Source organism: Dicentrarchus labrax, unplaced genomic scaffold (assembly GCF_905237075.1).
Source record: "Dicentrarchus labrax unplaced genomic scaffold, dlabrax2021, whole genome shotgun sequence".
In the NCBI taxonomy this organism is placed as follows: domain Eukaryota; kingdom Metazoa; phylum Chordata; class Actinopteri; family Moronidae; genus Dicentrarchus; species Dicentrarchus labrax.
The window spans coordinates 17,439,707-17,460,302 of NW_026136708.1; the positions used below are offsets into that span (position 1 = coordinate 17,439,707).

A 20,596-nucleotide genomic window follows, 5' to 3' on the forward strand; every position below is an offset into this window, starting at 1 on the left:
GACATTTCACCTATTTTATTGGAAAATCTTCAAAATAAACAAAAATGGCACAGCAGTATACAAATCTCGAAATGCATAAAGCCAGTAGAAATACTGCAGTTCCCTCTGTGTAAATTACTTCTTTCTTGCTAGAAAATCATTGCGTTAATTGGGCAGGTGCTGGTTGATATACACACACACACGTCTTTCCTTTTGAAGACAGGATCAACTAAGTGTGATTTGTAAGTCAAGGCCCATCAAATATATGTGCGTGTGTGTACGTGTGTGTGCCTGTGTGCGTGTGTGTGTGTGTGTGTGTGTGTGTGGATGTGTGTGTGCTTAGTTGCAACATAGTTATGGTGAGCAACATGCCAGTATTGGATATATATATATATATATGATGGAAAACGCTGTGGGTCTTTACGAGAGCTTTGCATACATAAAACGCTCATCCAATGTTACTATATAAATGAATATATTCAAGACAAGTTAAAGATAAATACATAATATATCCATGTTAGTGGCATTTCCAGACATAAAGAGAAATTACTATAAATTACTTTGAACCACAGTTATGTGTCGAACATTCTTGACTCCAATTAGAAGGTGAAAACAAACACAGATCAGGGTCACTAATTGAACTAAAAGAGGCAGTGAACAATATTACTTTGGGGGGGGCGTGGGGGAGGGAAGTTTTCATTGAAATGTTTATTGTCTGAGAGAAACCTGGAGCAGTGAAGAAAGCTTTGGGTTGTCGGGCCGAGCTGGGCAGGGCCGAGCTAGACCAGGCCAAGCAGAGCCGTCTTTTCTTTCAGGCTTGTCTGATTTTGGATGGGGTGTAGCTCTTGTCCACAGACTCGTCCTGTAGAAACATGTGCAGGCATCGTTCGTTCTGAGCTAGAGGGTGACCGGCCACTCTGAAACACACAAGAGCAAAAAGACGAGGCTTGATGACGTGGAGATAACAGACATGAACGCACCTTTGGACACAAAGACGCACATAGACGGACAGAAAGGGCAGAGACTGACGGGAGTATTGGTGTAACTTTGAGGTAAGAAACCTGGAATGGATTTGGCATGAATGACCAAAGTGGAAAAAAAACTGAGTAAGGAATCATTTGTAACGTGCTGGAAGTGACGCAAGAGGTCAGATAACATTTCCAGTGTTGAAGTGTGAACATGTAGGAGTTACCACCTCTGAACGTGAGTTTAAATACTGAAGTTAAAAAAAAAAAGAGACAAAAGAAATGGAAAGCAGTAATAACAAAATGTCACACTCTATAAATGTTTAATTTCTTAATGTCCAAAATCTTAAAAAACATCTTGCAATGTTTTAATCCTTCACACTACATACCTAATTCACATTAGCTCTGGTGGAAGCAACAAGTTTTTTAGCCCAGTGCCCGTCTGTCATATCAAGCAAACATTATGGAAAACATGACACTCTTCACCCCTCACATACTTCTTCTTTGGCCTTTATTTCATAGCTGACAGTGTACATATATGCTTTGTCCCAATTCCAAGACTGAACTGCAACGTCAGCTGTCGGAGTCAAGCTGGGGACCATTGTTGTAAGTCATCTCTCACTTCCTGTCATCTCTCTACTGTCTCTAAAATTAAAGGCACAAAACCGCTATGTTGCGATTAAATGTTATTCATTTCTTAACTACTCGGCTACAACCATACAAATGTGAATAAGAGGTTTAATGACATTTTGAAAACTGATGACATATACTGACTGGCAGTAGAGGGACAACTGTACAGTGATGACTATTAACTGTTTACATCAGCCACATAACCACATAATTACTGCGCATTTAATATAACCTTTACACACATTAGTTTATGGATGTGGTTGTAGTCATAAGCTCTTATTACTTTCTAGCAGTAGTAATGATTTTTCTTTCTCTCACCTCAAAGTCTTAAGAATAAAAGACACATATAAGAGCTGTAAGAGCTTCAACAACCACTAAATTAGTAAAAGATGACATGTCTCACCTAACATTTTGCAAAACCAAGTGTGTTACTTACCGTGAGTTAAGGTAGATCAGGTTTTTCTTGGGGTTTTGGTGATTGTGTTTTCCCCCCCTCAACATATGTCTTTATATCCTGGTATGATTTACCTAAATGAATCTGTATCTAGGACTGTGTTTTCCTCTGTTAAAGCCACTCTGACATCAGGCTTCCCCGAATGTCCCTTCAGATGACGCAAAGCAGCTTAACGAGAATAAGCCAGCGCACCTGAGACCCCTAAACATCTCATTTTTCAAAACGTTTGTTGTTGTCAGACCAGATCAACATGATGACATTGAACCTATGCAAGCATCTTAACCTCTAATGGGAAATATTTTGGACAAATTAAGCCGCCCGGGAGAGGCATTCACAGGTCAACTACCAGGACAATCACTGGAGAGATCAAGCTTGCCCCCAACAAACCCAGTTTAATAGGTTTTTGGAAATGTTGACATTGAGGACAAGGTGCAGCAGAAGCATGTTCAAATCTCAAGGCCTTGCTTGATTTCTGAAGTGGGGATGTAAGCCCTTCTTTTTTCTACCTCAAGCATGAATTATGTTTGACTAGCCTAATCAAAAAGTAATGGTTATCTCCTCTCCTCCTTCTCACTTGTTTCGCAGCGACAATCATGTTTACCATTCCAAAAGATTTGCTCTTCACAATGCTCTCAATCACAGATTAAACAATACTGCCAGCCACCTCGGCCAGGATTAAGTCTGAACAATGATATGATCAACAGCAGTGTTTCATTCATAGGAAGCAAGGGGGGGAAATAAAATCTTAATTACTAACACATTCTCATCTTCTTTAAAAAACATATTTATGGATTTTAATTTTCCCAACTGTCTTTGCACACTTAATATTCCAACAGGAAACATTGATGCATTTGCACATGAAACAAAGATAATGGCCAAGTCTGCAATCAAAGCAAATAATTACAATCACACTGTAACTTTTATTGTTCAGCAGCTGAAAATGGGGACATGCTGGATCAAAAATAAGCAGAGGTGCACACACCATCCCACAGAACCACGCGCTGTAATTTGAGCTGCAATTATCATAAATTACACATCAACAATAAAACAAATGTGGGAAAAATTATGTTGTGGGGGTGCCCACTTGAGTCCTCCTTGGTTGTTCTTGTCCTTTGCAAGGTAATTATGAAAGAGAATTAAGAAGGATAGTGAGAAAAAGACCTGTCTGTCTCTGCGGGTTCAGTTTGTTAACAATGTGAAGAGAAGTGAAAAAGTTGAATCTACTTATTGCACAAAGTGTCTCATTGTTCTTGAGAGTTAAAATAATACCACGCTAAGGCAGAAGCTGCAAACGACTGCGACGACAAAGAAAAAAATTGTAAAGAATAAATTGTTTTAACCCCATGGCAGAGTAGTGGAAGAACGGAGACAGACGGAGAAGATGTGGAATGGCTTACTTGTTAAGAAACTGCTCCAGACCCTGTCTCCGCTCCTCGATGAAAGAGTCATCAAATATCCCATCGTCCCCTCGAAACGGAAGCTGTCGGAAAAGAGCTTTTCCTGGGAGAGGAGGGACGACCACCTGAGATGAAAGAGCATCCACAAAAAAAATCACACAGCAGCAGATAAACAAGATTTTAGCGCTTACAATTAAGTGTATTGTACGATCTGGTAACAAAATGTTTATACGTCATTTCTGAGGCTAATAACCAGATAGTTTATGGTCCTCATTAATTGCAGGACAAAGAACACAAACCATGTCCAGGTGGAATCTCTCTTAACAAAGTGCAAAGGATTAAAATATATTTTTAACAACTTTCTCTCACATACAAAAACATTGCAGATGTGGCCAATGTTGTACTCTGATTTTTTTAAGCCAAGTACTCAAGAGCCTTTGTGTTGAGTTCACCTCAATGGCTCACCTTGCTCTCCCTCTCCAGCTCCGCTCTGAGCCACTCAAAGTCGCTGTACCGCCTCCGTACAGAAGACTCCTTCAGCTTGAAGATGGGTAGGTTGGTCTGTGGATACATACACAAACACACACATAGGAGGGAAACTTTTAAATGTGTCTTTTTTTAGGTGCTGCCTTGGTTTACTCAGGAAAACTCTTACAGTTGTTACACAAATGAAAAAATATTTTTTCAAGAAATTACTGAGATTGTCTTTCTTTCTGTGGACCCATGTTTAGCCTGTGCTTTAAATCTCAGTCAGTAACACAAAGTGTTCAATGTTCATCTCCTGTAGTGCAATAATGTTGAGCTTCAACTATTTAGATTTTTCATTATTGATTAATCTAACTATACTTTTCTGATTGTTTTGTCTGTTGGGTTTTGTCAAACCAAATGTCTTAAAGACAAATAAAGTTCATTTCAATGGCGTACCAAAGAGAAATGTGGCAAATCCTCACATATGAAAAGCTGAAAACAGAAAATTTGGGGCATTTTTGCTTGACAAATGACTAAAATAATTAATCTAGCCATTATTTTATTTGTTCCGTGACTAAATCACAATTCATTGCAGTAAAATAACTCATACTTCCCTTTAGAGCTGACACAACTAATTATTCAATCCCTCATAAATTAATCAGTAACATAACAACACATAACATTGTGTTTTGGGAAATTGTGATGGGCACCATTTTCTGACATTTTATAGACTGAACGATTAATTGTTTGCTTGAGAAAATAATTGCCAGCTTAATCGATAATGAAAGATCATTAGTTACATCCCTATTTCCCTTTGAATCATGGGAACTGACTCCATTATTTCAAACACACACTGGATGGTTAGTTTCACCTGAGACTTCACTGGTAATGTTTCAGTATAGTTGCTATAGCTACCTGATGGACTACACAGCACAATATACACCATGAAGGACCAGTATGTAGGATTTAGTGGCATCTAGATTACAACAGATCACAACCACCTCACCTCACTGTCACTTTCCATGTCGGAAGACACTATGGATGGCTGAGAGACTCATGAAAAATGCAAAAGGCCCTAAAAGCTATTATTTGGTTTGTCCATTCTGGGCTACTGTAGAGACTATGTGGTTCAATTTAAAGGAGGAACCGCTCCCTGTAGACAAAACGGCTCATTCTAAGGTAACATAAACACAGCGATTCTTATTTTCAGGTGATTGTACGAAAACATACCTATGAATATTATATTCCATATAATAAATATAGATCCTTGTAAACATTACACACTGGACCTCATTTTTGAAATGCCAAAATATAGACTTTTAACAGACTACTACAAGTGGCTACAACTACCAAACAATTAAGGGTTATACTTCCTGTGGGAATGGTATAAATAGCAAAAAAATTATCACTAGAAATTGGTAGAGACAGTGCCAACTTCAGAGTGAAAGGTTTTATTACATTGGTTTTGGGCATAGCCTTGCGTTATCTACTCTGACTTTATTGAAGGAAAAAAGGAGGAGAAAGAACAAAAAAAACAAAGACTCCTTCAAATTGAACCAAACTGAATAGAAAAATTCAAACTGGCCTCCAGGCAAAAAAAAGTTCACTTATGTTTTGCTCACCAAGGTCTATCGCACTCAGAATGTTTTGCCATTTTATTTTGTGTGCGTTTCTGTGTATGCCAATGCACAGATGTGTGCGTAATTCTAAGTTGCTGTTGACAAGCACTTGAGAGTGAATTTCATATTAAAAAGGGGAGATGTTTCGACATTGACAGAGAACACTGAGCAAACAGCACATTACAGCACAATGCCAAACCTCTTCACCAGTCCTGACAGCACATGGCCATCCCATGACAATGTACAAACAAGGAGGGAGTGAATGAGCATTTCATTGGCAGGCCACATTCACAGAAGGTCAGAATTCATGGAAGAAGGAATCACAAGAGCAAAGCAATTGAGCAAGTAAGGTGTAGCATGAATACAGTGTGAGCAGCAGACCGATCGATAAGCAGGCGACTGTGTGCAGTAGTGGGGATGCAGAGTTAACTAGAAGGCTGAGTAAATGGCTGAACAAAAGAGAAAGGAGTGGGTGTAGGTGGTCATAAAGGAAGAGCAGAAAAACTGGAGAGGTTGGGAGCTTCATCTGGTCTGTGCAGGACTAATTGAGGAGGAGGGAGAGCAGGAGTGGTCTTTTCGCTCTCATGGTCTCTCCCTTTCAGTCTTTTTCCTCTTTATTTCCCTTGCTCTGCGATAATAAGTCAGATTTTCTGCCCTTGAGACTCCTCTTATGCTGTTAGAATGGGGGAAAACAGGCATGCGTTTTCTTCTCCCTTTGCTCTCTACTCTCCTTAGTCCTTAAAATTATGGATCTTGCACAGATTTGGAGGGAAAGAGCAAACTGGTTTGATAAAAAATTGTTTATCATGACAATGAGAGCTGCCCGTCAACCAACATGCCTTTGATTTTAATATGTGACTGAAAAACAAATCTCACCTAGAGAAATTACTAAAAGAGAAACTGGGTTTATGTCAAAATATAATCAGTTGTCAGTTTATTTGGCACAACTAGTTCTAACAGTCTAACGCAGTCTCATGCAACAGTCAATGCAATAAATTTGCGATGGTTATAATCTTCCATTTTTTGTTGAGACTGTTTTAGAGAGGTGCTGATTTAACTGTATGGCTATTTTTGAGGACGCAGCTTGTGGCACTGTTGAAATGTACAATAAAGTAGTGATAGGTGTTTCTATTCAGTCTGTTTTTGAGCCACAACAAAGGCCAAAATGTGGCCTGTAACAGACTAGGTAAGCCTTGTTTTTTAGCCTAACCGAATGCCTTTTTGCTTTGTTGTAACACACGTCATAAAATGATGAATACTTCGCCCCTACTGGCCAGTTAAAGAGAGCGAAGAGTCAAAAGTCAATGGCAGTATAAAAACAGACCTGGAAGAAGTAATTAGGTTTAAAATAACTCCTTACAAGTGAATAAAATTGTATTTTCACAACAGGAACTGCTTCAAGGGAGGATCAAGGACACCCTAATAATTCAAGTCTGTTTGATATTTTGTAAGTACCTTGACCAAACATTGCTGCTTTATGGGAGGAACAGAGTGGATGTGTAACTGACAAAGTGGATGATGAGGAGACTTCTCTAAGTGGCCACCAAGACGCTGGAGTCGCGTACACGTTTACAGGGCATCTGCTTGGCTGAAAATGTGGCCAAAACTGCTCAGACAGCCATATCTTCATCTAAAGAGAGAGGCAGGTAAAACGGAAAGGTAAGACAGAAAGTACTATATATATTCCTAGGAGTGTGTGTCAGCACCAGAGAAAGACAGAAAGAGGTGTGTGTAACACAGAAATGTCCAATACTGTAAATGAGGCATAGTTTACCAACTGAAAGATTCTGTTATTATCTTGCAGACCTTAATCATTTCTCTTCTAATCGTCTTTTCTTGTGATCTGATAAACAGCTGATAATTATGTTAACTTTGTACATGATACTACCTGATTTCAAAATCTGTTCAGGTTTTTAAAACCCCTTAGTTAATTAGTCCCCAACTTCAGTGTTAGCTATAACGGGAAAGCTGTGTCATGACACAAGTTTTGTTTTTGACACAACCAGTAGCCTCGCAGCCCTTTTTCTAAAAACAAACAAACCATTTCGTATCCAGTTCTCTCTGCGACCTTTGTGGAGCGTGCACAGAATCAAAACACAAACAAAAAACTGATTTTGCTAAAGAGATGCAAAAAAATTATTCAAAAGAGATAGCCGGCCAACACGGCTCCTTTTTAATGAGGTCACGTTTCCTGTGATTAGAACCTTAACGTCGGTGAAATAACCTGGTTGAGATGACAGTTGCAATAATAGGAGTATTTCCTTACTATAGTTACAATCAAATGGGTGCCTGTAAACACACTGGCACTCCTTCTTTCCCACTGTGTTTGTATGTCACTCACCAGCCCTGAAAACTTCCCTTTCCCACTTATTTCAAGTTCTCTCCAGGTGAAGTTGTCAATGAGCCCCTCACTCCTCCTCTTTCTCAGGTCACAGGAGAAGTGGATTATCTTAGCTTTATCACCCCCAGTGCTCTAGCATTAACTCCACTCTTCCCTCACCGTGGTCCGTCCCTGCTGCGTCATGTTACCTCACAGCATGGAGCGCCGCAAAGTTAATCCCCCACCACAACAGATCACAGTTACAGGTAATCTGCCACCGCCGTGACTCTAATCCCATCATGTGCACACAGAAAACACTTAACCACGCGCAAGCACACACTGACGTACATGAAGTATGCATGCACAGGTGTTAAGTAGAAGGATTTGACCAGTCACACAGTTAACAATGTAAATATAATAGCCCAAAGCATTCAAGCCTGTTTGTACACACACAGTCGAACCCGGACCACTCATCTCCACACAATGAAGCTAGCAGTGAGAGTGTAGAAAAGGAAGTCACCTGGCCTTTCAGTCCTCTCTCCCTCTCAAACCCTGTGATTAAGAGATTGGCCTTGCAGGACAAGGGGAGGACCGAAAACGACAGAACTGAAAAATGAGAGGTCTCACTCACTCCTTCCCTCTCTCTCACACACACACACAAACAGAAGGAGGCGGTGCGTGAGAGCTCTACGAGTCAAAGATCAGGTTTCTCTGGCCTCTGTTCTCTTCACGGCTGGTTAGAGGTTAGGTCCTGGGTGTCTCAACTTACTGGCCCCTGCAGTGATTGGGACATGGGACCAGCCTACAACCAGCCGGGTCTTAGCATTTCATTAATTGTCTAAAAAGGCACACTTTGCCTCTCTCGCTTTCTAAGGAATATAATAGAAGATAAGAGAGAAAGGACAGGCAGGTGAAAGAAACTTAAGTTGTCAAAAAAAAGGACAAAAATGAAATCTCCAAAGTTGGAGGAAGCCAAATAAACATACAAATAAGGAATTAATGGGGATACTAAAAGCAGGTGAAAAAGAGAAAATTCAGAATCTTTAAAAAAAAGGAGCATAAAGCTAGCTATACCTCCTTCAAAGAAGACCTCCTAGCTTCACTTTCCATTATGAGTTTGCAAGGTGCAATCTACGCTCCATAGGAAGAGCATGTGATTCATAATGTGCAGGACACAATACCTTGTGCTAATAGAAAATGGGTTGAAAAGAGGCAGAACCCTTAAAAACAGCGAGAAAGAGAGAGAGGGGACAAAGATCACTCATCTCCTGAAAGAACAGTTCAAGGCCACCATGCATTAGCTTTTAGCAGGATGGATCAAGTCAAGTTTGAGAGTGTGCATCCTAAACCTCCCCCATGCCCCCTTCTTACCCCTCCCATACGCTCTCCTTTCAGAATAATAGCATAAAAAAATGGCAACATAATACCATCTCATTGCATCATATTCCAAAATGGGGGGAAAAAAGACAGGGAACAAAAGCGTTGGGGCTATAGGTCTTTTGCTCTCGCTCTCTCCATGTACTCTCACACTCGTTCTCTCGCTTGCCGGCCCCTGCGGCCTGACAGCCTACCCTCTCTCCGACTCGTCTAGCTGGCAAAAAGCTGCTTTGTTGCCATAGTATCAACTCCCACTTTTGATACTGTCATTTCAAGTAGGATATGGTAGCCTTGATACAATATGTTCCCTATTTCCATTAAAATAGTTGTCCAAGAGGATGCTGTAGACTTTGGATTACACTTGACTGTGCCTGACAAGCACCCCCCCCACACACACACCCACTCCCCATCTCTCCCCATTTTATTAATGACCAAAGGCCCCCGCCCCAATGCCCAAATGGAAAAGAGAAAGAAAGAGAGAGGGAGAAGCTATGGGAGTAGAGAAGAGGAGGGGTAGAAGACTGAGTGAGAGTGAGCGACAGAGCTATAAGAGGCCTTTTATGTACTCCTATCCATAAACAAAGTGAGATCCCAAAGTTCGCTCCCTTGAATGTGCTCTCTGGATGAGATGGGAACCAACTAAAGACAAGAAATTTTGATAATACCCAAAACCCCCCTCCCCCCTCCCCACACACACACACACACACACACACACACACACACACACACACACACACACACACACACACACACACACACACACACACACACACACACACACACAGCTTGAGGGGATCATCTCAAACAAGGAACAACCACAAAAAAACATTAAGATGATATGATTCTGTAGAATAACTCCATTAAGAATATAAAAAACGTGTGTAGAGGCAGAAAAGAAAAACGCCAAACCTACCAGCTTCCTGTGGTCTATAAGCCTTTACAGAAGCTACACTTAAAACGAAGGGATTTAGATGAGAACAAAAATCCATTGTTTCAACACGACCCTGGACATTACAAGTCTGCTCAGGCAAAATGAGATATCCGCCTCCTTTCACTATGAACTTAGCTTCCACCTCTTTAAAAACCTGACTGAAAGAAGTAGATTGATCCCATTGATTTTAAGCACAAAATGCAGGACTGGGTGTGAACAAGTGACTGTGTAACCTGCCTCGCAGCCACTGCAACCGGTTGGCGTCACAAATGATAATCCGATCTTTATACGATTTGTTTAACCATAAACTTGATGACCGTTCAGACACTACCACTGAGTCACAGGCCAAACGCATAAAAGCTGACGTACATTTAAAAAGAGTCCAGGCAAACTTTGATACTTTGATAAGAAGAATAAGGGCTCTGGTGTTTCACTGAAGTTAAACATATATAGTTATCACAGGGACTTCAATAACCACGCTATGAACTAACTGACTGCACACAGCTGGGAGTGAAATGGGATAAGTGGGCAACGGGGTGAAGGCTGGTGAGGGGGTGGCTTTCTGCCCTCCCATGGATGGGGGGGTGGGGGGTGGGGGGTAAGGATGGGGAATAAACGCTCCAGCTCCCCCACACCCTGGCCTGTTTCATTCTTCTCTTCTCTCAATGAAGGGATTAGGCAGACTCTCTCAGCGCAGCCACAAGGGCTCTCTCGATTTCAGATGGATAGCAGGACAACAGTTAGAAGGGACAAGCAACGGGAACGAGTTATAAACAGAAACTCTATAACATAAGATGGCAAAATTAAAAGTAGCTGTAAATATTGGAAGTAAGACCGAAAAACAAAAAGGGCAAAGCGTAGGCTATGCATTCCAGACTGAGGCATTGTGGCTAACACTCTTAACATGCTGGAGATGGAGTAAAATGCTTCTAAAGAAAGCTGAAGAAAGGAGAAGGAGAGAAGCAAAGCAAAGTTGACACCACGTTTGTTGAGAAGTGAGGGATGCGCCACTTATTCTGTGGTCTTATGCAAAGCAGGGTCACACAGGGCTATGAGGTGCACAATAATGCTGATTACACGCATATGCTAATTATTACACGCTAATCAAGTACAGTAGCCTTATATTCAACGCTAATGCCTGGAGACGGCTTCTCTCCCCTCAACCCATTTCTTTAAGGTAAAGGGAAACTATAAATACTTTAGGGCCGCTCACCAATCTAAATACTCCAGGACACTAACTACAGGGGTGTCAGTCAACTGAAATGACAATTTAAAGATAAGAGATGAGGCAATCAGATGAGCCTAGTGACTGCCTGACAATGTGAGACTCTCAATACAGCCTGCACATTAAAAACGCATACAGCAGAGTCTTGGAATGGCTCAATTTATGCTGAATTGTATGTGGTGACAAGACCTGACGAAAAATGAAACATTCAAACTTTCAAACTTTTTTTTGTCAAATCCTGAATATGGTGCCATTTTAAAGAAGAATAATACAAGTTTCTCTAATGTTTGTGTCGACCTCATATTGCAGAAGGACTTTTATACCTGATCATGTTTTAATTGAGCACTGAAACAATTCCTATTTTATTTTTGAGCTTAGAAACTAAAGCAACTAAAAAGAAGTCCAAGGTTGAGCTGGTGCTTTCAACCGTATCACACGGCGCATGGAGTTGGCTGCTTTAGATATTCAAACTTTCCATTGTTCCTCTGAGCACCTCTAGGATTTCTCATCTGTTGATGAAGGCCGTATAATATGGCAGACAGTTCCAGAACAAATGGGTAAGTTGCGCCTCCCCCCCGAATAATTTTGTTTGATCATCGTCCGCTATGTGTTCATTCATTAAAGTGTTATGTATAGTGTTGTTCTGAAAATGGTGGAGAATATTTTTTTTAAGCTGATTCAGCTTGATGATGACGACCGATCTGTGTTTTGCAATAGTCAGTCTAACTGTCACTCTCCTCAAAGATTGCTCAACAATCCCAAATCTCTGCAAGGAACAAGCAAATAGTCTAAACAACAATCCTAAATGTTTCTCTGCACATGCATTAACACCACAGCGACAAACCAGTTCACCTATTGCGGACAGGAACTTATCTAAGAATAGCCTTTGTTCTCCTCTTCAAGTTCTCTTCAGTGGAGGAAGGAAATGTGTTGCAGAGGGGGGTGGGTGAGACAGGAGAGGATCAGGCAGCGTGGTGCATCCTGTCTACACTTCCAGAGAAGCTGACTTGCTGAGTTGTGTTCCCCTTTGGCCGAGCACTGGAGAATACTACCGTGGATGGACTTTGATGAGTAATCAGCCAAGTCACACAGGACAGCTATAACCTGAAGCATTAAAACGCCCGCCGACATCCACCATATTATAACATGATGTGTACCTAGAAGGACAAAGCTGAGCCTTCTCTTATGTTAGGCTGGTCATTAAGTGTGACCAATGCTGTTATCTACTCTGTGCAGTCAGGAAACGGGGTGTGGCTGGAGTTTAACTACCAACTGTTCAGGGAGGATTTTTGAAAGGAGCTATTATTTGCTCATCTTTGATTCAGCTTACTACAGAGGTTATAGAAACTCCAAATTATTTGCGGACAAATGACAGCTGTGGAAACAACAGTGTGTGTGTGTGGGGGGGGGACACTTGAGGTTAATGTAAACAAGTTCCCTTCTCTGGCAGCAGGTAGCAGGTTCACTATCACATTGTTGTCTCTCGGTTGACTTATTGATTGACGTTTATCTCGTTGGGTTTGGAGTCAGACAGACAGCCAGTGTTAGCCACTGTGGACGGATGTTATCGTTATTAGCCTGCTAGGTAGCGTTGGCTAACTCGTTTCAGCTTTGCGTTTCTTAGACGGTCATTCACGCGTTTAAATACCGACTCTACGAGTGCATGTTTGTCTTTTTGCTTGTGGCAGTCTTGGTGTCAAGGAGTCATACCTTGGACTACGAGAAAGACGTTTCTTAGCTTGGGTACAGCTAGCGTGAAAGCTAACGTCATTAGCACACTTGTTACAGCAGGCTCACCTTCAGTCTGACTTCATACGTGGTGTATCTGCCCCTGCCGACCCCGATGGTCTCAGGGTTGCTCACGTCAATCTCTAGAAAATTACTCGGGGGTCCGTAGGCGTCATTTAAGTTCTGAGGCTTACTGAAAAGCCTTCTTGTATCAGCTATGGTGTCAGCCATTTCTCTCCTGTCCTCTAGCAGCCAGTGATAGTGTGAAGTTAGCGAGAAGACGAACGCGTACGTTCTTTTGCTACCCTTCAAAATAAAACATTTGGCGACTGTTGTATCGGCGTAATAACAGATGTGGTGAAAAGGGGACACTCGTTTAAGGGAGTGTGTTTATTTTATTACACCGCATATTTATATTCACACTTCCCCACCCGATTGTCTCTTTTACACGCCTAGAAATTGTAATTGTAGCTTTTATGTTGAAGGCAAACCCCCCGAGTTCCGGTGTTGCTCTGTCTCTAACTCCCGCCAACTTTAAAGGCCAGCGCGCTGCACTTCCGATCAGCTGAGGTTCAGCTGACACCGCTCGGCCACCTGCTGCTCGGTTTGTTTACAACCCGCCACCGGGCACACTGACGTCTCTTTTAACGATATGTCTACATAGTTTTAATATTTGTATTCGTATAATCCGGATGAAGTGCGCTTTAAAATAAAGTAATGGCTGCTGAAAAGTGTAAAAAAACAGGCAAATCCGACGTTCAGCATTCTTCACGTGTTTAGGATTTAATACTTAAAATGTTATTATTATTATTTTAAACTTTACTTAGAAAAAAAGCGGTATGTTTAATCTTTTTAATAATAATCATACCATCCAGTCATATACAACAACAAGGGTGTTTATAGGCCTAAACTGTGCAGCGGTTTGCGTTGTTTACAAGCTTGAATGTAAAGAAATGTTCAAGACTAGTGTTACATCTGATTAAATCTATTCAGAACTTCATATTTAAATCCCCTTCACGCTTGTGTCATGTGGCCTCTATGTGTCAAATGAATCTCAATAAAGTTTTCGCGTTTTGAAGCATCATGGCGGCTTACACGGTGCGTGCTGCTGTCAGATGCCCAATAAAATGTTTACTCAAAGACTCTGTCCTGACCTCAAAGACAGTCTGCCGTCTGTCGGCCATTTGCACTGGAAAAGGTACGCGTCTTCCCGTCATGTTGAAGTTAATAGTGTTTTAGTATAAGGTTGTGCGAGTGTGTTTACAAGCTGTCTTCTTACGTGATGCATGTTTGGTCACCTTGCTGGCTGCATAACACACAACCTCTGCATTACGTTGACTGTTGCATCTAAAGGAATCAGTGTAATATCTGCAATCGTTGGGTGGCGATTAACACAGATTACTTGTGTTTTAATGCTTAAAGTGTACACTAGCTGGAGGACATGCAGTTCATCTCCAGCAGCAGATATCTGTGCCTCTGTCGGACACTATGATCGCCTCGTTCAGCGTGGCTCCTTGAGGAAAGATGCTCAGCAGAGAGATGTTGTTCAGCGGCTGGCTCAGCTGCAGTTCACTCTGAGGGACTACAGTAACAACATCTACTTGAACCCGCCTCCACCGAGGCTAGACTCAAAAGATGACAGCGGTCAGCTTCCAGGAGATCAAAACCAGCACACTGCAACAGCTGAGAGTAAGAGTGGTGCATCTGCTGCTGAGGTAAAGGAGTCATAACACAGTAATGCATGATCTGATAATCAAACCCTCAATACTCTGAGATATAATACCAACGAATAATAAAAATATATATGAACATTTAGATTGATTTTGAAGTATCCTTGTGATTTAGATTATTCCTCATTGATGGATTTTTTTACACAGTTGATCAACAATGACACCAAAAGCAACCAGTTTCTTGATGTTTCACTCAGATTTAACCACATTTCCAGCAAGGAACAGGATTAAACATGCTACATGTTCAAAGCTCTCCCTGTCTGCCAGGTGCATGACTTCTCTCTGACTTGTAAAGTAGATATATTGCATGTTACAAACACGAAACAGAAACTCCAATAAGCTCCCACCCCTTCCATTGCACAGTTTGTGTAGGAGAGAGAGTATTTGCATGTTGTTGCAGACTGTGAATACAAGACTACCAGCAGGACTCTATAATCAAGATTATTGATTGAATCCAAACTCAACTCCTCCATATGATTTGGTCTTCATCAGAGGGTGGAGGTGTCTTAGTTTTCGTGGCCCTATGGGTGATATTATATTAGCTACTGTACCTGTATGTTAAAGCAAGCTCCATCTAGTGATGAAGACAATGCAATAGAAAAATGGTAAATATTTTAATTGAACTGTAGAAGTTAGTCCAGTGAGAGAATGTGTAAGAACGACTGTTTTTAGATGTTAATCTGCCAATCTATAGAACAGAGTTCCCACGCATCCTGGAAAACGTCTAGATTTCCGGTCATGGAAACACCTGGAAATTGATTAAAATGACCAAATATCCTGGAAATAATCCATGTTGTCATGGAAATGTTTGTTTTTTTATCCCCTCACTCAGATTGCCTACGTAAACTTGGGTGCATAAACTCAATATGTACATGCATACAGCCTATTAATGACCACATTTCTTATTGCTGTGACAAATACACAGTGATGTTAACTGTACGTGTAATTAGTACTTTAACTTTCTCAAAGATTGATGTTGAATAGAACTGTTACTTAAAGGTTGTGGCCAAATTAATGCGGTCAATTTGCCCGAAACCGCAGCTTATATGACTGTTAGTTGGTAAGCATGTGCTGTCCTGGATTGTCAAAAAAAAACTCCTGGAAAGGTCCTGGGAAAGGATTTGTGAAAAGAATGGGAAACCTGATATGGATTAACCAAATCTTATCAGACAGGGATCCCAGAGAATACATGTTATGGGTCCGCGGCCTGATGTGTTTCCAATTGGGGACACCAAAAAGTTTGAGAACCACTGCTCTACATATGGTAATAAACAATCAATAACGAGGAGTCAGTTGAGTTTAGGATGCTTCTGAATCATTGTCATTTTGAACCAGAACTGAGGGGTAGTTTTACATTGTTTGGACTTGAAACAAAAGGGTTAGGTTTAAGGGTTAGTAGTGTACATGCTGCAGTGTAGTTTCAGAGAATTCAAACTCAAATAAACAGTCGAAAGTCAAAATCATGCACTCAGTAGAAAATAGTGTACACTTCAAATGGCTGCATGGATCTGTTTAAAGCCTTTTACAGTTTGGCATCTGGACTCTCATTTCTTTTATAAAGCCCCCAATGACGTCTAACATATGGAGCTTACTTCACAGAGTCCACTGCACTGTACTCCAGTTGTATCACTGATGGTGGCCATTGGGCTTTGGTCAAAGGGGAGGGTAGGGGTCTGGGAAGAGTATTGTGCATGTGAGTTTTGGAACGGCGTGATGTAGGGGGCTGTTGTTGTTTTTAGGTCAGGGGAGCTGACTGTCTAGTATTTGGTGGTGGGAGTTTTTTTTTGTTGGTTAGCTGGCACAGACACATAGGGTTAGGCAGAGATTTTGGAAGGCAGCAGGGCAGACCTCCCGCTGGGCCCGTCCCGGCACCCCTCTCACTCTCTCACCGTCCCCATGCAGTAATGAGGGGATCCCCATTGTTTGGGCCATTCTTGTCCTTTTTGCTTTTGATTCGGGACTCTGACAAATACTTTGGTGTTAGGCTATCAACACCACCGCCCCCCTCTCCTTTTGCACCTTATTTCTTGCTCTCTCTCTCACACACACATAGACACTGACTGGAGTACTTATGCAATTATTCTGGTTTGAATCAGGTCATACCACTGTCCTTTCGGTGTCTGTTCTCTCTGTGAAAGTGCCGCCATTGTCCTCACTAACTGACCAAGTCTGTGAGGAGAGTACACTTGACTTAATATTGACCCAATGTGGCGTGGTTTTGCGGATGGTCGGCTAACAATGGGCCATTGTTTAGAGGGCCACCCTCTTCAAGTCAGACCTGCATCATAGAGTCCTCCTGTACATTGTAGGTCTCCAGCACAACAGTTGTACCAGTTAAACCAAACTGAGACTCCCACAATCACTCCATTAACCTTGTTAGTGAGAGACATGACATCTCTGGCTGCAGATAAACATGTTCAAACGCAGTTTTCCTGAAGTCATTTCAGAGTCAAAGTGGCCATGTCCTGCATGTGAACTTTACACTCATGTGCCATTCTATATCCTCCGATGGGAGGTGAGACAAGGCCACAGAGCTCAGCTAGACAGAGTGGTTGAGGGACATCCTTGTCCTTCTCCACTCTGCCGTGGCAGAATGGCTTCCAGCAGCCACTGACAATTACCCCACCATGCCAGAGGGCAGCTTGGGAAGTCAGGGCGAAGTCACACACTGTTTTGCCAGAGCAGACAGGAAAGGCTTGTTGCTCTTCCAGTATTTCGCTCCAGCACAGGACAGGCGGGGATGGAGGAATGGAGGGATGAAGGGGGTACAGGGGAGGAGTGGGGAGAGGGCAGGGAGAGAGGATGGGTAACAAGTTTGTTTTTTCATTTAGTTTTCAATTGGCCATTGTCTGCATTTACCAGAGTCAAGTGCTCCTTGTGAGGTGGACACCAAGTGCAGTGGACACTGAGTACCGTCTCCATGAAATAGTTGCTAAATTAAATTTTAAGAGGACAGACCTTCCTATTTAGTGCTGAGTTAATTCCAAAGCTATTTGCCGTTGCCCGGTTACAGAGATGGACAATCCTCAACCACACTGTTGTTAAAACCTTATAAAACATCTATCATCAGTCCTCCTGTATACAAATATGTTCACGTTATCACTACGTGTCGTGATTAAACTGATGACATATGCATTCACATGGCTTGGTCCCCTCTTTAGAGATATTTGGCTTTACTTGATATTCTCAGCTTGGTCACACAGAAGACGTTTTTTTGAAGCAAAGACCTTTTGATGATAGGAGGCAGGCAGCACAATGACTTCCAGCAGCACCTCAATGCAACAGTACCGTATCACAATTAGCAGCGCTAAACAGGCTGCACAGACAAGTCCACTCCATCTCGTATGGAGCCTCATCCAGTCCTCTCCGTTTTGTCTGACAAATCCCCCCATTGTTCCTCTGATGATGCTTTTCTTTCGTGGGAACCCTGGCTTGTCTTGTTGATTAGATCCCCTTTGTCTTCCTCCCCTGCAGTGGGCTAGTCTGGAGAATGTGAAACCTCACACTGTAGTGGTGGCTTAATGCCTCAGCATACTTTGTTTATTAAATGATGATTCAGTCTTATATGGTAATGAATATAACGAAGTTTATTTAGGTCACCAGATATAGTGTTTGGTGATTTTAATAGGGATTTCATCTATGCGTTCATTTTCAATAACCCTATTAGTTTATGGTTAATTGTTTTGTATTATTGTTTATGAAGGCAAGCAGCTGTTAAAAGATTTAATATAAAACAAGGATACTAAAGGCATTTCCTAATTTTTTTCTCTCTACCCCCCAAAGGAGAAACCCCCTCCACCACCACCACCCAAAGGCTTCTATATCTATGGAGACGTTGGTAAGATCACACATGGGAAATGTCTTTCTTATCATAGAATTAAATACTGTATCACTGTGGCATTTTCTGTGGTGCTAAATCCTCCAACCCTAACCCCAATCCTTAATCCCCCTCCCTCTCAGGCACAGGGAAGACCATGATTATGGATATGTTTTACTCCAGCGTGGAAAACACTCGTAAAAAGCGGGTCCACTTCAATGGCTTCATGTTGGACATCCACAAAAGTTAGTATTATCCTCCCACTCCACGGCACTAACTGCTGAAGGTTGGCTTTCATGACTTTATGGAAGTTTACTGACTCCTCATGCGCTGGAGAATCCTATATTTATCTCTCTGTTTGTCCTGAAGCCCTCCTGCTAATTGTCTACCATTATGCATACAGGTGAAATTACCGCTTTATTCAGTATTGTCGTTGGGTTTGCCGATGCAGGTGTGCTTTAAGATGTGCCTGACGTTTGTGTATTGCTTAAAGGGATCCATCGGAGGAAACAAAGCCTGCCAAAACGAAGGCTAGGGAAAATGTTCACCTATGACCCCATATCACCGGTTGCCATGGAGATCAGCAATGAAACCTGCCTCCTGTGTTTTGACGAGTTTCAGGTGAGCCGGTGCGTTGTAGGCTGCGTGTGTTTGTTTGTCTGTTCTTAAAACCTGCTTTAATATTGGCTACAAGTAGAAAACTAGACAATAAGAATTCTCAATACTGTATTTAGACATTTTCGAGAGAGACCTGGTTAAAACACAGCAGCAATACAGCAAAAAAGTTACAGACATGTTATGTGTTTATAATATCAGCTGCATAAATTTGCTTAAAACAGTAAATACTAGTACTTAATCATCTGTGATACTGTTAAATATTCTGCTAGTACAACTCTATATAATAAATGTATGCTCATGCTTAGGTAAGTTATTGTAAAAAATAAAAATAACCTGTTAGCTGGGAAGATTAAGTAAATACCCATAAAGTCTTTTGGGGTATATTGTGTATATAGTATAAATCATATCTATGTCTGTTGTTCTTAAGACATGTTAAAGGTTCAAACTATTTTGCAAAGTAAAAAAAATAACATGACCAGGATGCTGTAAAATGTTTGTTTAAAACTTAATATGTCAAATAGTGTTACAGATAAAGCTAATTTTACATGTTGTATAAGCCGCAGTCAGTCTGACATACAGTCGATCTACTGATAGCAGAAGTTTGACAATAGGTAGTCATATTCCAGTTTCAGTACATAAATTATTCTAACTCATGCTGAATATATATATTTTTTTTATATGTGTAGCTATTTAATATTCAAGCCAACAGCATATATGTTATATATTAAAGCCAGTAGAAGCACACAGGACATGAGACTTTGTCACATACAGTAACTCATAGATCTTGAAATCTAAAAAAAGAAATTAGGAAACAAAATGATATTTTAATGTTTTGATTATTATGTGTGCTTGAGCGGTAACTGCTCTATGGTTTACATTTATTTCGTATTAGTTTTGGAACAAGGGGGGAAAAAACATGTTAAATGTGGCACTCTGTGTATTATGAGTTCAGAGTTGAGTGTTCAGTCTGTGATCACTATTAGTGTTCAGTCACAGCCGGTGTCTTTCCTGTCTGGTCAACTGGACGCTGCTGATCTTGATATTCCCACAAAAACAGGACTGGGGACACCTAGTGGCCTTTTTTGAATATAGCATAATTGTAAAATGACTTCCAGTAGCGATGAAACATCATGTAGTCATTTATTAATACTGATACAGTAGCATTAAATACAGGTGTAATCTCGCATGTATCAAGGCATAACATTTAATTGTCATTAGCTTGAAACTACAGCAGTCGGTTGAGTCAGTGATCTGTTCCTTATGCACTTCTCCTGTTCCTTCTGCTCCCAACCCACTGCAACCAAGTCATGCATAGTTTTTGTACATTGGATTTACACA

The 20,596-nt window shown here is 41.2% G+C and overlaps 2 protein-coding genes across 2 annotated transcripts in view; one reads left to right on the forward strand and one right to left on the reverse strand.

Moving 5' to 3' along the window:
• snx3 (sorting nexin 3) lies at positions 1-13,364 on the reverse strand. The gene is made up of 4 exons (XM_051408552.1): positions 13,163-13,364; positions 3,891-3,986; positions 3,426-3,550; positions 1-896 (listed from the first exon to the last, which is right to left on the reverse strand). Exons 1-4 carry the CDS (start codon positions 13,322-13,324, stop codon positions 791-793), a joined length of 489 nt encoding a protein of 162 aa, XP_051264512.1. The 5' UTR covers positions 13,325-13,364; the 3' UTR covers positions 1-790.
• Positions 13,358-20,596, forward strand: part of afg1lb (AFG1 like ATPase b) — a 27,105-nt gene continuing 19,866 nt past the window's right edge. The window contains exons 1-5 of the mRNA XM_051408548.1: positions 13,358-14,291; positions 14,516-14,808; positions 18,607-18,661; positions 18,784-18,885; positions 19,134-19,261. Coding sequence (XP_051264508.1) covers positions 14,177-14,291; positions 14,516-14,808; positions 18,607-18,661; positions 18,784-18,885; positions 19,134-19,261 — 693 coding nt within the window. The 5' untranslated portion in view covers positions 13,358-14,176. The remainder of the gene's footprint in view (positions 14,292-14,515; positions 14,809-18,606; positions 18,662-18,783; positions 18,886-19,133; positions 19,262-20,596) is intronic.